Below are 20,051 nucleotides of genomic sequence, written 5' to 3'. Positions count from 1 at the left end.
CTGTTCTTACAAGGACCATTTCTGGCTGAGCCAACTTACAAAAAGTCCCAGTTCCCACTTGTCTGTCACAGTCAGATCACCCTTCCCAGAGGAAGTGGACTTGTCCTTTCGCCAATGACCTTTTAAAAATGTCAGGGAATTAACCTCCTTTCTTCTTGTCCACTATTAAATAAATGATGGCCTACAAGGATCGCTTTCGTGTGGGGAATACTGAATCATCACATTCCATATACCAGAAGCAGTTGCAAAAGGGAAGTCTGTAATGAAATACGGAGAAATGGGCTCAATGACTCTGAAGCTTTCCAGTAATTAATTCTGATCCTGTCTCCTCTATACTGCAAATCAACAGTTTTCTCCTTTCTTCGTATCTCCACGCTGGTACGTGGATTTCTCAGCAATTTGTGATTATGTGCTTGTATTTAAAACCTTTGGAGCCAGTACTATCCTTTATTGTATTTTTATTTGTATGGCACCTCAAACAACTGGTTGATCTCAAAATTAGTGCAACCTCCTCTACCAGTTTTGTTGTAAACTTAGCAGTAAATTAGATGGAAGAAACTATTGCAACATGACTTCTCTTTCATTTGACTGATCCTAAAAGAACTGGAAAAAGAACGGGCTGCAAAGCATGAACATTCAGTACAGATTTAAAAGGCTGTTCAGGATCTTCTGAAGTCCACTGAGACTTAATTGCAAAACGCAGTTATTAAATTCAGTCACAACCTTGACAGCATGTTCTTTCATGCACGTCACTGGACAAGTGGCAATGTATATACAGCATTACAAATACTTTCTGGGAAGATTTCCACACAGCTTCCTAAATTTCCAACCTTTGCTCCTGTCTGTAAATAGCTTTTGCAAATGGCTGGGCCAGCCACATGAATTGTGTGAGACCTCTTCCAGTCATCTGAAGTCACAGGAAGAGCAAAGCAGGGACTGCCTATTTAGGAATGCATCCTGGCATTGGGAGCTTTGTGATTCATCTGAACAGTTATGGAAGTTTTCTTGGAACAAATTAAAAACTTCTTCTTGGTGTCCAGGATATTCCATCAGCCCACTTTTTCCTTTCCTTTTCACATGCTCCCTCATTGATGCTGGCCATAGTGCCATAGCTGCCATGCATGCTGTGATAAGCCCTTCAGCACTGGCCTGTAAATCCAGTGACATGATTGTGACACGAAGTAATCGTTCCTTGCTCTGGATTCAGGAAGAATTCCAATTCACCTCATCAAAATGGGAAGCCTTCTGCCAGACAGCACCTTTCACCTTTCTAGAGCATTGATTTTATGATTTAAGGAAGGGGGCACAGAAGACAGGTCTTTGTGAGTTGTCTAAAATATGACAGATATGGATAGCATGCTTCCCTAGGCTTGCCTTTTGGAGGTTTTTATTGGGGTTTTGGTGGGTTTTTTGATCTGGAAGTTTAATCCAGACACAATTTCACAGGTCTGGAGAATTTGCTAGGACTTCTGACCCTCCAGAAGCACAGCAGAGCAGTACCATGTTTCAAAAGAGGGGAATTTGGGACTCCAATAGAATCATAGAATACTTAGGCTTGGAAAGGACCTTAAGATCATCTAGTTCCAAACCCCCTGCCATGGGCAGGGACACCTCGCACTAAACCTTGTCGCCCAAATCTCTGTCCAGCCTGGCTTTGAACACTGCCAGGGATGGAGGACTCACAGCCTCCTTGGGCAACCTATTCCAGAGCCTCACCACCCTAACAGGAAAGAATTTCTTCCTTATATCCAATCTAAACTTCCCCTGGGCAAGTTTGAACCCATTACCCCTTTTCCTACCACTACAGTGCCTAATGAAGAGTCTCTCCCCAGCATCCTTGGTAACTGATAATAATTGAGTCATACTTTACTTGACTGAGCCTTTCAAATTGATTGTCTTTGCTTAAATCTCCTCAATGACCTTTGCAAAAGAATATTCTTAGGTTATTTACTAATGAAAAAGGGCCATACTTGTTCAACAAAAGATCTAACATAAAGAAAGCAGATTAAAAGCTGGCAAGTCCAAGTTAATGAAGGTTAACAAAGTCAAATTACTAATGGGCTGAAGAATTACACGAACATTGCCGTGATATTAAGTACTTCCCCTGAAAGGTCTGACTTTAGTCTCATGATAAACTGGTCACAGAAGGATCAATGCTCTTGTCTTTATTGCAAGTAATATTAAATAACCCCTATTTTTTGAAAAACAAATGACCAGATAATTACCAGGAAAGCATGGGGAACGGGCTGCCAGTGTTGCTTAAGTCTCTTTGTGTTTTCCATTCCTTTTTTACTTCTTTCTCCACACCAGATAAGAAAATGGGACTGGAAGTGGGAGAGTGTTAATTGGTGTAGGAATTGGAGAGGTAACCATGTTCCATGTAATGCCACCTTTGAAGTATTACAATTCTTCATGGCCCCTGCAGAAAGCCATCCATAGATTTGACAGTTCTGAACATAACCAGCATTTTATCAGAAGTTGCAATTAAATGTTTTACACACTTTCTGCCTGCAGCCTCCTGCCCACAGAAGGGGTGCAGATGGGCACTTTTGGAATTTATGAGTAGCTTTTGGAATTTATTTGGTTTCTTTTGGTTTTCAGGTACTTCAAAAGTGAAGCAGCATTTTCAGGATACAGAATCCAGGTTTTCCATTCTTTGTGGGAATAGTGACGCATTTGTTTTCAGAACATCTCCAACTGAAACTGAAGCCAACTTAAGTCTCTACAGTTGGACTTGCATAATATTTCTGTGTTCTTTGCAGGTGTATGAGATATGTTTTTATCCTTTTTAAAGGTTCCTTTCTACATTTAGATGTATGGGGAAGAACAAGCTAGCTTAAGTATTTAATTAAGTTTTAAGGCTTTATGATAAGAAGGAATATTTTGTTTTGATAGTTGCATAAGAATTGATACTGCTTTACAAAAAACAATAAAGAACACAATGTGAATTTTTTTAAATTGATGAAATATCTATTATTTCCCTAAAAAAAAAAAAAAGGCATTTTCATGGTGTATGTACATATGTACTCTCTCTTAATTCCTTTATACTTAAATTCTGAGCCACAGTAAGAAAAGTTGAGAAAACATGATGCCAGAAAAGACTTCTTTGTGATATAAGATCTTCCTGACCTTGGAGCTCACACTGATGATTATTGGCTCAGACTTAAATCATCATTCTAGTGCTTCTAATCAGCATATTTCCATTTGAGTCAGGTAACTAAGAAAAGGACGTCTGCTGTGAATCTGTTTAGACAAGGATCTGCACCTTCATATGATTACTTTCAAGAGATTTACTGATTTTTTAAAACCTGAAAACTACTGATGTGGAGAAAGATACATCTGTAATAACCAGCTATGGCTGATACAAGGAAATGAGCATATACCAGATGCATATAGCTCCTGCCAACACAAATCATATTATATTTTATATGTGTTAATATAAACTTTGTTGCTTCTCAGTTTGTTAGCTTGAAAAGGCATTGGCCTCCTAGTGCCTGAGAATCCACATGAGCAGGCTTGGTTTAGAAGCAGGGATGCTATATAAACTTGGGCTTGGCTGTATTCGGAGAGGTTCACTTTCATGCTGACAGCTCAAACACTCAAATAATCCCTGTTGTCCCTTAGCAATGCTCCTAAACAATCAGATTTGTCAAAATAGTTATAACAATATAGCAAAAGATCCATAATGTAAGAGATCCGTCCTGGTGGCTTGTCCCAAGACCTCTGTGCAGTTCATTCTTCATGCTCAGGCTCATTCCAAGTCTTCTTGCAAGAAAAAAAATAATAAAAAAATAAAAAAAATTACACTGAGTTTTGTACTTTGGCTGCATCAGCTTCTCAGTATGGACTCGCTTGATGTTATACAGTAAGATTTAAAATACAGAAACCTGCTCCAACTGCTGTGACAGCCATTTTCCACAAAAGCAGTGTGGCAAATCTATTTGTGTCTAAAACTAGAAGTAAGCTGTGTTTCAGTCATACTCTTTTGGTTTTGGGGTTGCACTATCAAGACAACTGTAGCCTAGATAAATGTTAATTATAGACAGATTGTTGACAATTAAGTTTTGAAAGTGTGTCTCAAATGGGTTTATCCTTTAGTATGAGAATTTAACAAATCACCTTACGTCAATAAAGCATTTCTCAGTATCTGTCCTGCAACTTCCTGAATAAAAAGAAATAAGGGTATCTTCAGATTCATTCTTTCAAGGCCCCACACTGTCCTCCTCCACTTCTCCCACCTCAATGGCATTAAGTGAAGTATTATCCTTCCTGGACAGGGATTTTATTCATCTTCTAGCTCTTTCTTTGCAGGCATGGGCAAGACTGTAAGTATTTTGCACTAAAACAGTGTTGTTTTCTTTTTGTCAGCTTGTTTGTATAAATAGGTATCTGTTTATTCATGTTTTGCTGTAATTCTTGCTTTGTGAGATACTGGTGCTGGTGTAGACTAATCTGTGAAAAATCTAAATTAATTTTACAAATAGTTTCATTAGAATTGTCTTAATTAGAGCTCGGTAAATGGTGCTTTGCTTCATTGAAGCATATTTTTCCAGAAAAGAATGCATCAATTTACTGAGTGTCATTAGTGCATTGTGTAGTGTAGAGCATGCAAAACATATGTGCCTTCAGTAACACTACGTCTGGAACTGCTTTCAAACTTTGGTTCACAGATCTCAGACATATTGTCACAACCCATTACTTAAACCAACATTGTGTTCTTTCAAAAGTATTTTTCCCCAGTTGAGCCTTGTGATGTTGGCAGTCAGCAGGGGATTACTTTTAAATAATGTTTGAAGTGTCCCCAAGAGCAGAACCAGCTCTGGAAGGGAGAATGACAAGGGAGCCCTGAATGCAGCTCCTCCACCTGTGTGGATGTATGCACATCTAATCATTTTCAGGCTCCAATGATAAATAGAAATGTCATCCCCAAAGAGGCAGACTCCAGTTGTAAGAAATACAGCCACTAAGCAATTTCACAGTTAAGCATATTTTACTTCCTTGGAGTATTAATTGGTTATGTTGCAGGTTAGTGAGAATCACTGTTGAGAAGCCTTATTCCAAAGAAAAAACTTTTTTTCCATAGAGTGGCCATGAATATTCAAGTAGTGAATCTTGATTTGAGTGTGAATTTCCACACATTGATTTTGTCACGTGCAGTGTGGGCACTGTTGCTGGAGTTTCTCTCTGTGGTGTTTCCAGATGACATTCATCAAAGAGTCTGACCTACTGGAACGGAAAGGGATTCTGTGTTTATTTTGTCTTCAAGAGATTGACTCCATTGTAGCAGCGATAACTAATCCAGCTTCATGTCTGTCCCTAAATAAATGCTTTTTTATTATTCTTATCAGGGCCAGCCAGGACTTCTTGGATCTCAGGGGTTCACTGGTCCACCAGGATTGATGGGAATCCCAGGAGTGCAAGGTCCCAAAGGTCACAAGGGTGAAAGAGGACAACCAGGAATAAGTGGACCCAAAGGAGAAATGGTAACTTCTGAATGGCAGATATTTTAGCTAACAAGCAATATACTAGGCAGAGCACCATTTTAATTGTGCTGTTTCATTCTAGGGGCAAAGAGGAGTCACTGGATTCCCCGGGGCAGATGGTGTGCCTGTAAGTAGCTGTTTACCTCATCTTTAAGAAATCACCAAATGCAAATATTGCAAGCTAGTTTAAAGCCTTTGTACTTTAATTGAAATAGCTGGGCTAAGTTCTGCATCAGCCATATACACAGTTTTAAGCTAAGGGCATTTGTTGGACTGGATCTGCAGCTAGACAAGAGCTCAGGATCTGTGCTTCCTCTCATTCCCTCAGATAATTAAGGTCCATTTGCTTTGTCCTATGTAGAAAGCCACTTGCAAAGGGGACAAGAAAGGATGGAAATTTCCTGTGTCCCTGGAGGTTACCCAGCTAAGTATGTTCTTTTGTAGGGAAGAGCTGGGAGATAACTACTTCACATCTCTTAAGCTTGTGAGCAAAGGACATCAGTGGGTCATCCCGTAATTATTTCAGAGTTCAAAAGCACATAGAAAGACCAATGATTTTAAGAATACTAACCATTGCTATTTGTGTTATAGCTCATGTGGCATGCTTGAGATAGTCTTAAAAAAACTTACAGAATACTAAAGAGTGTCAAACTTTGAACAAATTTACCAGGTCCGTGAAGCTGAAACATTCAAAGGGGAAAGCCGGGTAAAGTTCACAGCACAGTATTTTCCCAGCTTACACTTCTTTACATCTTGTGTCATAAAATAACAAAGAAATCTGAGTCACTGGAATCCCTGGACAGAGTTCCCAGGCTTGGGTTTCCTTTGTAGTGCTCCTTGACACCGGGGCCCCACTCTGCAGCCCACGCATCCACATCCACTCTGCTTTCACCCTTGTTTGTTTCCAGAAGAGTTCCCTATTGAGATTCAGGGCTTTCTCTCTCACAATCTTTCTCTTCTCCCTCTTTCTCACTCTCAGAGGAAAAGCAGAGGACTCTCCCATTTTTATTAACACTCCTGAAGCAAAGGATCTTGTTCATCTCACCATGTCACACTGACTTTTTTCTAAGCATCCTCAGGGGGAGAGTAAATCGCTGTGCAGCTCGGTGTGGCTGGACCACTTCTCTTACCTGAGCAAGTTTTCTTTTTCAGCACTGCCTTCCCAACCTCTGCACATTGCGCTGTGAGGAATAAATACCTTCAGACAGTACTTGAACCTGTATGGTCACTATGTCCTGTCCCCAAGCTCCCTTGCCCTTCCCACTAATTTGCATTCACCAAACTCAACCAGTTTTCTCAGGCCGAGACTAACACTGACCATCAGACAGCAGGTAGATATAGGTACAGGTATGAACTGTAATGACATGGTGTTAGGGTGTGAGGCTAGAGGCCAAGAGAGGATGGTGGCAAGCCTCAGTGTCTTCTGAGGTGAGGAATGCCAGAACTTGTTAGAGCTACGTAAGGACATGGACAGATTTCCTGTAAGCAAGGGAGCAGAAGCAGAGAAAACTCTTCTTCTATATAGAAGAGAAAGAGAAAAATATCCTATGTTAGTTTCTGGGTTTTCTCACTTGAATCCCTTGGAACAAAGAGCTGATCAAGGGCATACTTGCTTCTCATCAGCCTCAGGGCAAGCCAGAAGCAACAGCGATTAAGGTGAATATAGGTACAGCAATGAAAATCCAGCTTGAGACAGGTGTGGAGGTTCTGCAGTGCACCTCGCTCCCTTGCTTTGAGGCCTGCTGTTTCCTTCCATACTTAAATCCTCATCACAACACTCAAACTAGCTCCAAAAAGCATCTCTGACTGTTTTTTCCTGGCTTGGAAGCTGTTCAAAGTCAGTGAGGAACCTTTCTTCCCACTCTTCCAGTGTGAAGGACTAAAATGCTTAAAAATCCCAGTTCTTAGTGGCTCCCTGTACAGCAGCCTCATCTGGCTTAGCTCTCTTGCTTAACAGAGCCTGCATTGAGCATAGCTTTCTTACCCTTTCTGAAAGGTCCTTCACTACTCATTTTTTCATGCTGTCTGGGGCATCTGGTTCAAGCTGCAGCTATATTAAAAAAAGGCACTGTCTGTTTCTGTCTTTGAAAATCATAGTTTCCCATGGATCCAAGCCTTGGGCTTAATGTGAGAATGTCTAAATACTGTGTGACTACAGGAAAAGGAAAACTAGAAACAGATGGATAGATAAACACTTTTTTTTTTTCCCCTCAACAGGGTCATCCAGGGCAGCCAGGATCAAGGGGGAAACCAGGTCATGATGGCTGTAACGGGACAGTAGGTGACCCTGGTGACTCGGGAACTCCTGGATTCTCTGGTTTCCCTGGTACCATTGTAAGTAGCTGGCAGTAAGGGAGCACCTGAAGGTAAAATCATTGCTGAAGGGAGTTTTAGTCACATGTGTTGGAAGCAAATGGGACATCTCTTAATGGAGCTCCCTTTTGGCCCAGCAGAGCATACATGCGGACTTACCATGGACACACTGGGCTATGCTAAGTTACTGAATTGTAGCCAGGGCTGGGAGGTCTGCCCAGAGCTATATCTGTCATGTAGGTATTGCAGGGAGAATACTTCAGGAAAACCTGTACATCCTTATCCAACAGGGGTAAAATAGTCTTAAACTGACAACTCTTGATGAAAGTAATTTTTTCCTTCCCTGTCCCATAGCCAAAGTACTGGTTTTCCTGGCACGATACATAGATTATGCTGAGGTGAGCAGGGGCTCCTAGATTTACCAGGGCACATGTCAGCCCCTGGGGAGCTGCTGCTGCAGCTTTATCTAGTAGGTGCTACTGTGTAATACCACTCCCAGGTAATGGGGGATTCCTCCCATGGAATCGGAAAGTCACTCTTATGTACTGTGAGGGCTTACACTTTGATTTTAAACCGTGAATTTCCAAAGCTGGGCATAGTCTCCATCTCTAAACAATGGTGTATGTATATACTCATGAAAACCCCAACAGATATTTTTCATTACTCTTAGCTGTTCATGTGTTAACATATATGATCTGAAAGCTTACTTAATTATTATTTTTTTTTCACCTCTAGGGAGTCCAAGGGCCAAAAGGCCAGAAGGGGGAACCCTATATACTGCCACCGGATATCACAAGCAGATACAGGGTATGTCTGTAACTCCTGCGAGTTATTCATGCTCAGTACAGTTTTACAAACAAACAGTGGAAAGTGAATTTTTCTTGCACTCTGACAGACACGACACAAGAGGCACACTTTGATTCTGTGTAGGCTTTGCAAGGCAGCTTCTGCTTTCTGTGGTTACAACAAAGTCTTATCTGATATCCAGGTGGGGGGGGGGCGGGGGGGGGAATGTCCCCTCAGTTATTTGCAAGGAATTCCAGCCTACCGGTGGATTGCAGAGGCACTGGTGTTGTAGTTAAGTGTTGCCCTCTTTATTCAATGACTACCTTTATATCATGCATGGCAAATCACTCTTTTGTCATAATTTTGTCCACAGAATTATTCTGTTTACTGTTACCATCCTTTCTTTATAATTTTCGTGCTGGAGTTTGGTTGACTTAGGATAAAATATACTTCAATATATTATTTAGTTAATTAGTAAACCCAAAGTATTCCTAGGGGTCTAATCCTACTGTATCTAATCGTTACGGTTGTTTTGTAATCACTTGTAGTTTTTTCTCATATATATAGGCTTGTATAATTTGAAGGTATCAGGTAAAGATAATGGGCCATATACAGTGTTAGAGAATAAATTGTGACAAATTGATGTACAAAGCTACATCTGAGCTGTACTCAGCACAGAAGGGATCTGCTAACATCGTTTATGTCTATTTTGTGTCAGTGATGAATGCCAAAATAGGTTTTTCTGTTGATATATTTGTAAGTTGCCCATGTTTTTTAATTAATTCTTTTGCTTTCAGAAACTCTTTACATCTGCAGTTGTTATTAATTAGGAATGATTAAGGAATAATTAAGTAATAATGATTAAGAGTTGCTCAAGTATATTGTGCCCAAGGGTGGATACTGACACCTGTATTCATTTCAGAAAGTATTTGGTTCCACAAATTGTTCTGTTAACTAAATACAAATTAACCAGATAGCTAGGATGCTATTAAAAGTGATTGAAAGCGTCTGGACTAAATGCCGCATTATTTATGGGTATTGGAAGATCTTTGTGCTAGAACAGTTTTGGGTCCAATTTCCAAAAACATTTCAACATGTACTGCAGTTAAAATATGTGGTCACTGAAAACAGTGTGTTCCAAATGCTTTCAGTGACTCAGAATTGAATCAAAACGATTCGGTAATTCCCATGCAACTCATGAAATAGGAAACTGTTCTTGTATTTCAGCTAAGGTTATAGCCCTAATTAAGCCACTGATTAGACAGGATTTTTCAAAATAGAATTAAATGTGGCCTGTTATCCATTTCAGCCTGGTAGTTTAGATCCATACCTTCCTTAGCCAATTTTGTATTCTCCTATTGTATTGCATGCAACTATACATGCAACTATATATGCTCTGTATATAAAGCATAAAACCCATGTGGCCCACATTCAGTTATCTCAGCACCCGAATTGAATGCATCTGTGCGTAAGGGTTTGTGTAGCATTGTATGCTATGGTTAGTTTTTGGAATGAGAAAAAAAATAGTGAGAAATTATTTTTTTTAATTTATTTTTGTATATAGCATTTATCACATTTTTGCTTCTTTGTTTTTTTAGGGGGAACCTGGGGAGCCAGGGTTCAATGGTTTTCCAGTAAGTAGTACTACAGCAAATGTGATAAAGTGTCAACAGTAACTGATACCAGAGCATTAGTTGATGGCTGGGCATTCTTTTTATTTAAAGGGACCTCCAGGTACGCTGGGTATTCAAGGACCTCTTGGTCCAAGAGGAGAGCGAGGAAGACCAGTAAGTATATTTAAAATATCTTCTGGAGAAAATTAAAACCTAACAAAAGAATTATCTCAGCAAGTTCCATTATGTTGGATTGTAACCTACCAAATGGATAGAGAAACAGGTTAAAAGTAGCAGGTAGGTGTCCTTGGAGGCAAAACCTTTTAAAAAGTGTTGTGAGACACTGATTCTACAAGAATGAATATTGCAAAAAGAGAGATAATTTTTCTCACCCCATATTGCCAGAGGCTTTTGATTTATATTGTATTTCTTTAACCTCCTTGAAAGGGTCTTGTTTGTAAAGATTACTCAATGCTATCCAGTCTACATCCCCCACACACTCAGTTATCAAAGATATCAGGACCTAAATATATTATCTTTAGTGATCATAAAGAATATATATTTAGCTTTCCATACTTCCCATAGGAGATTGGATAGATAGATAACAGTCTTCATTAGTATTTAGAATACAGTTTTATTTTTAAACTAGTTATAGTCATTTTCTCCAAAATCAGCATTTACAGATTGATGTTGACTACTCTTGCTGAATAGAGAAGATTGTTTTCTCTCCAGATACCATTTTACCTTTCTTACGACCATGGTTAATAATTTTAGGGGTAAGAAGCAGATGTTCAATATGTTTCATCTTCTTTACACTTGCTTTATTTTCCTGTAAGACAACTTTATAGCATTTGCTTTTTTGTTTATTTTGACAAAATTCACTTCAGACCTGCACATCACTGATTTGAGGGGAGGAAAGGGAACTAATCAGGGCTTTCTACATACAGCCTCCACAGCTGTTGTCAGGCACACCCCCCTCCAAAAAAACATATGTTTCTAGGATTACATCCACAGCATGCTAAACCTTTCCAAAGTTGTTTTCTGCAGTGACCTGTGTTATCGTCTGGTGTAAGCTGCATCTTGTCTTTCTCCTCTGGTCCTCCTGAAGGAGGACCTCCTTGGTCTTTTATTAACTCTTCCTCTAGGGTGAACCCACAGCGTTCATGAGCTCCATACAGGAGCCCAGCCTGCAATAACTCATATTCCCAGTGTGCTGTCTTGGATGTCCGGAGTGCTATAAACCATACATTTTCTGAGGCTCATGATGGCACCCCTCTGGTTGCCATCTTTCAGATACTCTTCCCAAGTAGATGGATGCCCACCATTTCCAGCTTTTAGCAAAATATCTCCAACTATATTTACTGTCTCTAAAGCTGTGACTCACCTGTGAGAGGTGCCCAGTAGATGTGTCAGCAGCTCACAGATTACTTGACTAACCAAAACTAATTAAAAAAGTAATTTTTTCATAATTTTTTTTTGCCTTTCTTACATCTGATGGAGGTTTTAATGTGCAGAGCCGTTTGGAGCCTGCTGCCATAGCTGACTGAAACAAGGCAGGTTGTATCTCCAATTAGAGGCTTTCCTCCAGCTTTTCATGTAAGACTCTGGCAGCTTCTGTTCATGTTATGTTTTCATTTCCCACTATCTTCCTTTGATTTCATTGGGTACAATACCAAATAGGTAATCTGAGATGCATATGTTAGTTCAGCTCCCTTTACAGATGGGTGCTGTACCAGGGCATCAGTCCAGTGAAGCACAGTGAAGTCCAGTGAAGACATGCTTAACTTTAGGTATCAGCTTAAAATGTTACAAGGTCAGGATTCAAAAGCACAAGTTCTTCTTATTTGAAATTAACATGGGATTTCATTAGGTCTAAACTGGGAGACGTGTTACTCTGTTAGGGAAGATCGTGATGTGACTTAGGAGGGTATTTTTAAGAACAGTAAACACAGCTAATATGAAGAGGATAGCACAAAGCTGAGGGATACAGATCAGGAATAAATAAGCTGAGAAGTAAATATTTATATTTTGGACATAAAATAGCTGATGTCCTGCATGCATTGATTAGAAAGTTGACAAGTAACTTGCTTTTCCCTATTGTGTTTCTCCAGGGACCACCAGGGCCCCCAGGACCACAAGGACCACAAGTAAGTCTGTGTCAGAATTTTTTATGTTGATTTTGTGTTGCTGAGGTTTATCCAATACCTACTTGAAAGCAGTAAAATAAAGAACCACAGGCTGCACTAAAGCCTGTGTAGCACAGGACTCTCTGTGTTGGCTGCATACCACAAGAAGTTAATCTTACACTGGGATCGCCTACCCTAAAGAGATTAAGCCACATCTAGAGCCACATTTAATTTGCTACTGTAATTACAGCAGCTTCCCATTAACAGAGAACACTTGCAGTCTTAACAGTATTCAGCTATATCACAAAAGAAAAAAATATGAGTTCATTATTCCAGCCCACTTAGGTGTTTTTATTTAACATTCAGTGCTATTAAAAAACTTGCAAAAGAAATACTTGATCTTTTCACAACATTACTCAGTGAATGACTCTAAGGCTGTTTTATGTAGCACTGGTAGCATGAGATTTTAATTAAAGTTGTCTTTCTGAATGTTTATTTCTAAAAAATACTTTTAATCTATAAAACACCTTGAAAGTGAACCTAGACTATTATTTTACTGCAGTTCAGTGGTGTCCTAAGGACTTGCAAGCCTGAAAAGGCCTTTAAGCATGTTTAAATTTGAATTTTACATTCGAAAACTGAGTCATACGTAAAGTAAATCTTGACTTACTGTTTTTGCAGGGTAACAGGGGCCTTGGATTCTATGGAGAAAAAGGTGAACAGGTAAAGGAAAGCTAATGAATTAGTGTCATTACTAATGGGCAGGTTGCTGTTATTTGCTATTTATAAAGGAACCTATTTTAAATACACTCTTAATTTGCAGTTGTATCATGCAATTATAAGAGAAAAACGGGTATCTTTGAAAGTGATGATAATCTCCGTAAGGAATGTCATAGCTGGACTAAGTTCTACATGTCTTGATCTTGCTTTGCCCTCATTTACACCAACACAGGGAACATTTCTGAAATTTATAAAGCATGACCGCTTTATATAAAACAATAATCTTTACCATCATTCTGGAAACATACAAGGCAAGAGCAAGTATTGCTATGTGTTAATCCCAGCACAAAATAAATTTATCTTGCCATCAATTTATTCAGAGGTTTAGAACCATACAGCTAGGAGGGGCAAATCTGCATTGCTCCTTTTGTTGCAGTTCCTTAGACCATGTGCTGATCAACAGCTTGGCAAGGTATTACAACTGTTAATAAATGTACTCTTATGCTTTTCCTGCAGGGCCCTCCTGGTCCTCCAGGTCCACCTGGGCTTCCTACAAGAGAACTGATGGGTGTCCCCTCTGACAAACACAAGGTAACTACAGGGTATTTTGCCAAAATACACAAGGAACTAAGCTCTGCAGTACCAAAACTGAAATACTGTACAATTGTGCTTTAACATATAGCATGTAGAATACTTTAGTATATCAAAAGAGAAATCTACTACTTTCCCATAGCTTGGATCATGAACTATTTATTGAAATAGTGGTAGCTAAAGTAATTCAGAAAGCACTTTTCACAGACTAGAGGTGCCTTAGGCAAACTTACTATTTTTGTTTAACTATGCGACTAGTGGCCATCACTCACATTTCCTCATTTTACAAGCATCAATACCTGGTGAGAAATCATCTAATATCTTATTTTTCATAATAGTGAGTGACATTTTCTTGCTTTAAAAGAAGCATATATTTAGGGAAGCTATCTGATTTACTGTGTTTGTTTATAGCTTATCTGTGTGATGCAGAGATTTGTATACTTACAATTAAGGCTTATTCATACATATTGGAGAAATTCTCAACAGCAAGATGTATTTTATTCTTATCTATTGCTTCTTGCTGGGAGCAGAGTTTCTCATACCCTGTGTGTGTATGAGAGCCAGACCAGTACTTTTTCATTTCAAATTTGAAGCTAGAAAGTCCATTTGTCTCATGGAATTTCTGCAGTAAGATAAGTAAATTGTTATGACACTGAAAAATCTAAAAATGCTTTTGATGGTCTGCAGTCCGCATTAAGTAATGCATATGTTGGAATTTCCATGACTAAGCAGAAATGTCTGTATATGAGCTACTTCTTAGAGAGCCTTTATATTCAGTGGAGATATCATCAATATAGTGAGCAGACTTTAGGCTATGATTTGTCTGATCCTAACAGGAACTCTTACTTTTGATGAGACAATTAATAGATAATTGTGAGGTAAAAATGGAAGAATATGCATTTATTTATAGGCAATACTCAGGCACTCACCACCCAGACATCTCTTGGATAAGCCTGGGAACCCCCTGAGGTGTTCACATTTTTAGAAAACTTTTCAGAAAAAACATCAAATATTTTTTTTAAGAGCAAATTTTAAAAATTTCTTATGAAAAAAAGCATTTCATATGACAAGTGTATGGATAAAGAACAGGACAGGAGTGGTATTTTTTCACTCTTGATAAACATTTGTCACTTTGTGGTTTAGAAAAGTCACTGAAATGTAAAGGGGAATGCCTAACATATCTGAATACTTTTTCTTTATTGTTAGGGTGAAAGAGGAGACCCTGGACAAAAAGGGGAAGCTGGAATTCCAGTAAGTCAATGGGAGAAGAAGAAAAACAGATAATATTTGAGTTACTGTTGGTGCATTCTTCATTGAAATGATGCAGTATAGATATGGAGCAGCATAAGCAGAGACACCAGTTCTGATGCTTTAGCAAAGCTGAATGACATGTAGTGAACTCCACAGTGCAATCGGTCATTCTGTTAGTGGTTTACCAAAATAAGGTTTTCCCTCAAGTACTTTTTAGCTTTTATGTTTAAAAATTCCACTAAATTTCATTAAACAAGCATATACAGAAATTTTCTCAATCCTTTTCAGTCTACTCTCTACCACATACAGACTTTTGGAATCATTGGTCAATAAGTCTGTTGAGTAAGTGGACAGTAATCCCATGTGTTACTGTATCATTTAGATCTGTCAACCAGGCTTGACTGAATGGTTTAGTTAACTTACTCAGTTAGACTGTAGACTGTCTAAATAGCTTTGCCATTGAATGGTGCCTTTTTACTTCCCAGAGTGGTTTAAAATACAGTCTTTACCAATTAAGGATGCCCCACTGAGCATTTTGCAGAGCTTTATTTTCTCAGATGGTCTGGTCAGCTTCTCCACAAGGCTGTGGGAGAAGGTCACGGTGTGAGCCCTGATGCCCTCTATGTGCAGTTGCTAGCCAGTTCTTCAGCTGTCGGTCAGATTTTACACATGTAGAATTTTGTCAGCTACATTAGCAAAACTGTAGATTTTTATGCTGATGTAGCAGAAGGGAGTATGTGTTTCTTCCTTCTATGTTTGGTGGGGGTTTTTTTATAGAATGGATAGCAGCATGTCGATGTTTGCCAAATAGCTCTCTCAAGCTACAGTTTGGGCATCAGCTGAGTTGCTTGATGAAGTTGTATAGCTGAATAATTGCTTTGGCTCTTCTTCTAGAGTTGCAGCAACAGAAAAAATAAAGAGATGGTAGGAGGGAAACACTGTCTTCTCCCTAATAGCCTGCTCCTGCTGTTGTAATAAAGCAAGCATGTTACACTTAATTTTAAGGACAGCAGTTCTTTCACATTAAGCTATTATTAGATCCTCCATGTGTTACAATGATGTTCTGTTCCTATTTAGCTTCCATAAAACAGTGTTACAATTTTTTTGCACATAATGAAGAAATACATTAAACTAATTTATAATGTTTCCTAGGGTGTACTCCTTCGTGTCCCTGAAAAAGGTGAAGAAGGGGTAATAGGTTTCCCAGGACAAAGGGTGAGTCACTCATTAAAGGTAAAATTCACCCAGATGAATTTGCAAGTTCAAGCTGAGACTTTGCCTTCAGGAGCAAAACACAGATTAACAAACTATAGAAATGATAGTTCTTCAGCCCACCAGGTTGTGGCCACCTGTACCTGATACAGGAAAGCAAAAGGGCCATTTTGAAATTCTAGTGGGAGGAGGCCTCTCTGGGACTCACAGGTATGCCTGTACCATCTTTGGGAAGCCTTGTGCACTTCTTATATGTAAAGCTGCGCTCACTAGCCAGAGCTACTGTGCTGGTCCTCAGCACAGACTCTACTCCACTGTTTCCATCTTAGGTCTATTCAGACCATGGCTAACAAACATGAGTTTGGTTCTGGTTACTTGTGACCCCAGGAAAAAAAAAAAATAGCTTAAATACTACTACCTTGTAGCATCAATGGATGCTTTTGGAGGGGCAGTGTTTCTAAAATACTTAAACAGCATGAAAACAGTACTGAGCACGTATCTGAAAAAAATCTCAGCCATTTTTAAAATCTTCATGGTCAATTTACAATGTATTGATTGAGAGATAAAAATCAAATACCAGATTAGATTTCAGACCTCTTCTGTTTGCACCATACATGAATATTATTGAAAAAGTATCTGAACTCTGACTGTTAGTGTTGGAGTTTCAAGCTGTCAGATTTATTCTATCTCAGGAATAATAATGGTTCTTCACCGTTAGGATGTTAGGATGACACTTTATTATGCTAATTGTATTGTGCCTTCATAGGGACTGCCTGGCATCAATGGTTTTCCAGGACTTGGTGGAGAAAGAGTGAGTATCTCATACCAGACTGTTTTTCTAACACATATGTAGACAATCTGTCTAAAAAGTAAACTGTAGAGGACAACCCCTGCCTGTAATTACACCAGCTGTAGCCTAACAAATATCATCTGGATTCATCCATCATTGTAGTTTTGGGTCAGTTATTTTTCTCATCAGTGAAAAAAAAACATGGCCCTATAATTAAAGTTTGTTTTGAGAGCACAACAGGGAGGTGTCATTTTCATTGTTCCCATTACTGTGACCATGATTTCTGTAATTTTATTCTGACATGCAGAAACTTACTGTTTTGAATAGCAGTTGGGCTTTATGGTTAGACTTAAATATCACAAAAGAAGAAGAGAAAGAAGAAAAGAAAAATGATAAAAGTACCAGATAAATCTCTGTCTCCATGGAAACACACCCAAACATTTAAAATAGCATTCTGTCAGACAGAGAAGAGCTCATATTTTCTGTTTGGTCTCAGAAAAAGGCTGATGGAGGAAATCACTTCCATGAGGTATTTAAATAGCTGTGGTGTACTCAAATGCATGACTTTTCCATGTTTCTCCATACTTAGTTGTGTAAGGATTTGTCCTGCCACCAAGGCATAACAATTATAACATGAAGCACATGGTTCATGAAAGTACATGAAATGTGAAAAATAACAGCTATTTGGTCCAGTCACAAAACCTGTTGGTGTGGAAGGGAATATGCTATCAGTAATACATACGTGGAGAAGCTGATGCAAACCCCATTAAAGCCCATTGAGTGACCTTAACATAGGTTCATGCTCCAGTCAGAAATGGTCAGTGACTTCCCCTTACTGAGGGTGAATCTTGGCAACATTTTTAGCAGAAGATACATTGGTTTTGATGGAGTATCATTGTAAAATAAGAGGGAACAGCCTACTAGATGTGCTGTTCACAACAACCATCTTTTTGTTTCTTTTTGAGTAATTTGATTCTCAAGAAAGAAGGAAGGATGGTTAAGTCTACCTGCGCACAGTTGAAGCTGCATTTAATTAGGAAGTTGCTGGTTTCACTTTAAGACCGCCAGCTCCACCTAGTGTAGAGATTTTACACCGGAGTGAAGAGATTCCTTTTTTCATGGTCTGGTGTACAGTTGCCATTATGGAAAGGACTTTGAAGCATGCAGTTTAGTTTGTGACATAGAACCACAGAATCACAGAATGGTTTGGTTTGGAGAGGACCTCAAGATCATCTTGCTGTCAGCTGTGGTATTATAATGCTTTAAAACTGCATTAAGTGACTTACAGAGTGATTTACTAATGTTCAAGCTCTGTGAAATTTGGGAGATACGGGATTTTAAATAAACCGGTTTATAATCTAACTACTATGAATTATACAAATCTATTGGCTTCAGTAAAACTGTGTTAATTGATATGAGTTGATGATCTGGCCACTGTTTTCTAAGAGCTTACCTTTTAAACACTAGCCTTTTTCCGGAGTACCTATGAACATTTTCTAGAGTCAACAAAAGTTGTCAAAGAGCCAAGTAAGGCACACAGAAGAGATCACCTCTTTTGTATCAACACCACTGAAATCTGCACTTTGCTCTGTGCACCCCAGCAGCTGAAATAGTCTCTCATGTAGGAGGTACTGTGCTTTACTACATGTGTTTTAATTCACGTGCTTTGGATTTCAAGACTTTTAAAAGAATGAAGTGGGCAGGACCTTAAGTATTACAACATTTGCTGAGGTAGGGATGAAAAATTTCCTTTGAGGTACAGCATGCCCAGGGGTGGGAGAATTGGATGAAGGTGTCTCAGGGCTGGTCCTGAGTTCTCATTCAGCCAGGAAATCCCTCTTTGGCCAAACAGGCTCCAGCTGCCTGGAAAAGTAAAAGGGACCTGTGCACTTCAGTGCTGTTTCACTGTTCACTGTTTACATTCCATGTAAAATATGTCCACTCCTAATGATTCAGACTCGTTTAGTCTTCTTGCAGCAGGTTGGTGTGTTCTGGCTGCCTGACCCACGTGTCTCAGGGTCAGCTGGCATGGAAGGGATCCCCCTTTCTGCTCCCCCATCCTGCAGCCTCCATGGAACAGTGTGAATGTAGGTGCTCCTTCCATCTGCACCACTGCCAGGGGTGAAAGAGCCTGTGCCACAGCAGGTCCCTCTGGCCTTTGATGGGAGTTAGGCTTGGTCCAAGACATGTAACATCAAAACAGGAAACTTAATGGTATTACCCATATTACCAGACCACAGGGAGACAAACTGCTCCTCTCTGTTGCATAGTTTTAACACTAACATCAGAGAAAGCAAGTAATTTTATTCCTTCTCTGATAAGGAAAAGTCAATTATTTTTATGTGTATTACAGGGTTTTCCAGGATTTGATGGTCCACCAGGTGGCTATGGTCCTCCAGGAGGCAAGGTACTGCTTTACTTTCATTTGCCAGGAGCAATAAAACAAATGTGATTTTGCTTTCTTTTCTGTCATATAATAAGAATTGAGTTTCTCATCATTGTAGAACCAGTTACGTGGTTAACTTGAAATCTCAGAGATTTCTGAAAGGTCATTTCAGTTTGTTTCTTTGGGTTTCCTGGGCATTTTAAAAGGAATTATCTAGAATAATGTGCTTAGATGTGATACTTCAATTTCTGTTAACAGGGGGAGCCAGGCGACATTGGTCTTCCAGGACCAGATTCCTATCTTCCTTCCCACATCCCAAGGAAAGGTACATCTTCTTTGCTTGGATTGCTTGTTTAGCTCCATTTTACTACCTTCTACATAGATCAAAAGCATGAAATTCTGAGGATTTGACTCCTTAAAAGACTGGTTGGCTGAACTGTTCCAGAAGGTATAATTGCCTTCCAAGAGAGTGCTCTGATCACTGTTCTGCAGGCAGGTGGCTTTTTTGTCTGTCCTGCTGAAGCTGGATTGCTAATCAAAAGGCATCCATGCATTCCTGTGTCCAGAAAGAAGAACAAGCAAAAAAGCCTGACTGTTGTCGAGGGAAAGCAAGAATGAGAGAGTGTCTTCTGTATCCTGTTTCAGAGACTGAATAAAGTGCAGCAATGGCAGTACAGCAGAGACCATTCTTTAATACGTAGAAATAATTTAAAAAAAAAATCAACATTAAAAAATAGAATAGAAGAAGAATAGAAGAGGATTTTTTCCTGACAAATTGAT

General features: G+C 39.2%; 1 protein-coding gene and 1 long non-coding RNA gene across 3 annotated transcripts in view; one reads left to right on the top strand and one right to left on the bottom strand.

Annotated features, from left to right (window-relative positions):
• COL4A2 (collagen type IV alpha 2 chain) overlaps nucleotides 1-20,051 on the top strand; it is a 139,265-nt gene that overhangs the window by 84,143 nt on the left and 35,071 nt on the right. Inside the window, exons 5-18 of the mRNA XM_061377573.1 lie at nucleotides 5,349-5,483; nucleotides 5,566-5,610; nucleotides 7,701-7,817; nucleotides 8,532-8,603; nucleotides 10,181-10,216; nucleotides 10,307-10,369; nucleotides 12,307-12,342; nucleotides 13,003-13,044; nucleotides 13,558-13,632; nucleotides 14,839-14,883; nucleotides 16,036-16,098; nucleotides 16,862-16,906; nucleotides 19,239-19,292; nucleotides 19,530-19,596. Of these exons, the coding sequence (XP_061233557.1) occupies nucleotides 5,349-5,483; nucleotides 5,566-5,610; nucleotides 7,701-7,817; nucleotides 8,532-8,603; nucleotides 10,181-10,216; nucleotides 10,307-10,369; nucleotides 12,307-12,342; nucleotides 13,003-13,044; nucleotides 13,558-13,632; nucleotides 14,839-14,883; nucleotides 16,036-16,098; nucleotides 16,862-16,906; nucleotides 19,239-19,292; nucleotides 19,530-19,596 (895 nt within the window). The remainder of the gene's footprint in view (nucleotides 1-5,348; nucleotides 5,484-5,565; nucleotides 5,611-7,700; nucleotides 7,818-8,531; nucleotides 8,604-10,180; nucleotides 10,217-10,306; nucleotides 10,370-12,306; nucleotides 12,343-13,002; nucleotides 13,045-13,557; nucleotides 13,633-14,838; nucleotides 14,884-16,035; nucleotides 16,099-16,861; nucleotides 16,907-19,238; nucleotides 19,293-19,529; nucleotides 19,597-20,051) is intronic.
• The window catches only part of LOC133225320 (uncharacterized), a 37,813-nt gene continuing 37,399 nt past the window's right edge, over nucleotides 19,638-20,051 (bottom strand). For both annotated transcript variants that reach the window (XR_009729099.1, XR_009729098.1), the window contains one exon: nucleotides 19,638-19,827. This is a non-coding gene — a long non-coding RNA (uncharacterized LOC133225320). The remainder of the gene's footprint in view (nucleotides 19,828-20,051) is intronic.

This window comes from Neopsephotus bourkii, unplaced genomic scaffold (assembly GCF_033783945.1).
Source record: "Neopsephotus bourkii isolate Nb327-2 ecotype Australia unplaced genomic scaffold, CSIRO-AGI_Nbou_v1 NB_1760, whole genome shotgun sequence".
In the NCBI taxonomy this organism is placed as follows: Eukaryota; Metazoa; Chordata; class Aves; order Psittaciformes; family Psittacidae; genus Neopsephotus; species Neopsephotus bourkii.
This window is presented reverse-complemented; position numbering and strand designations above follow the sequence as displayed.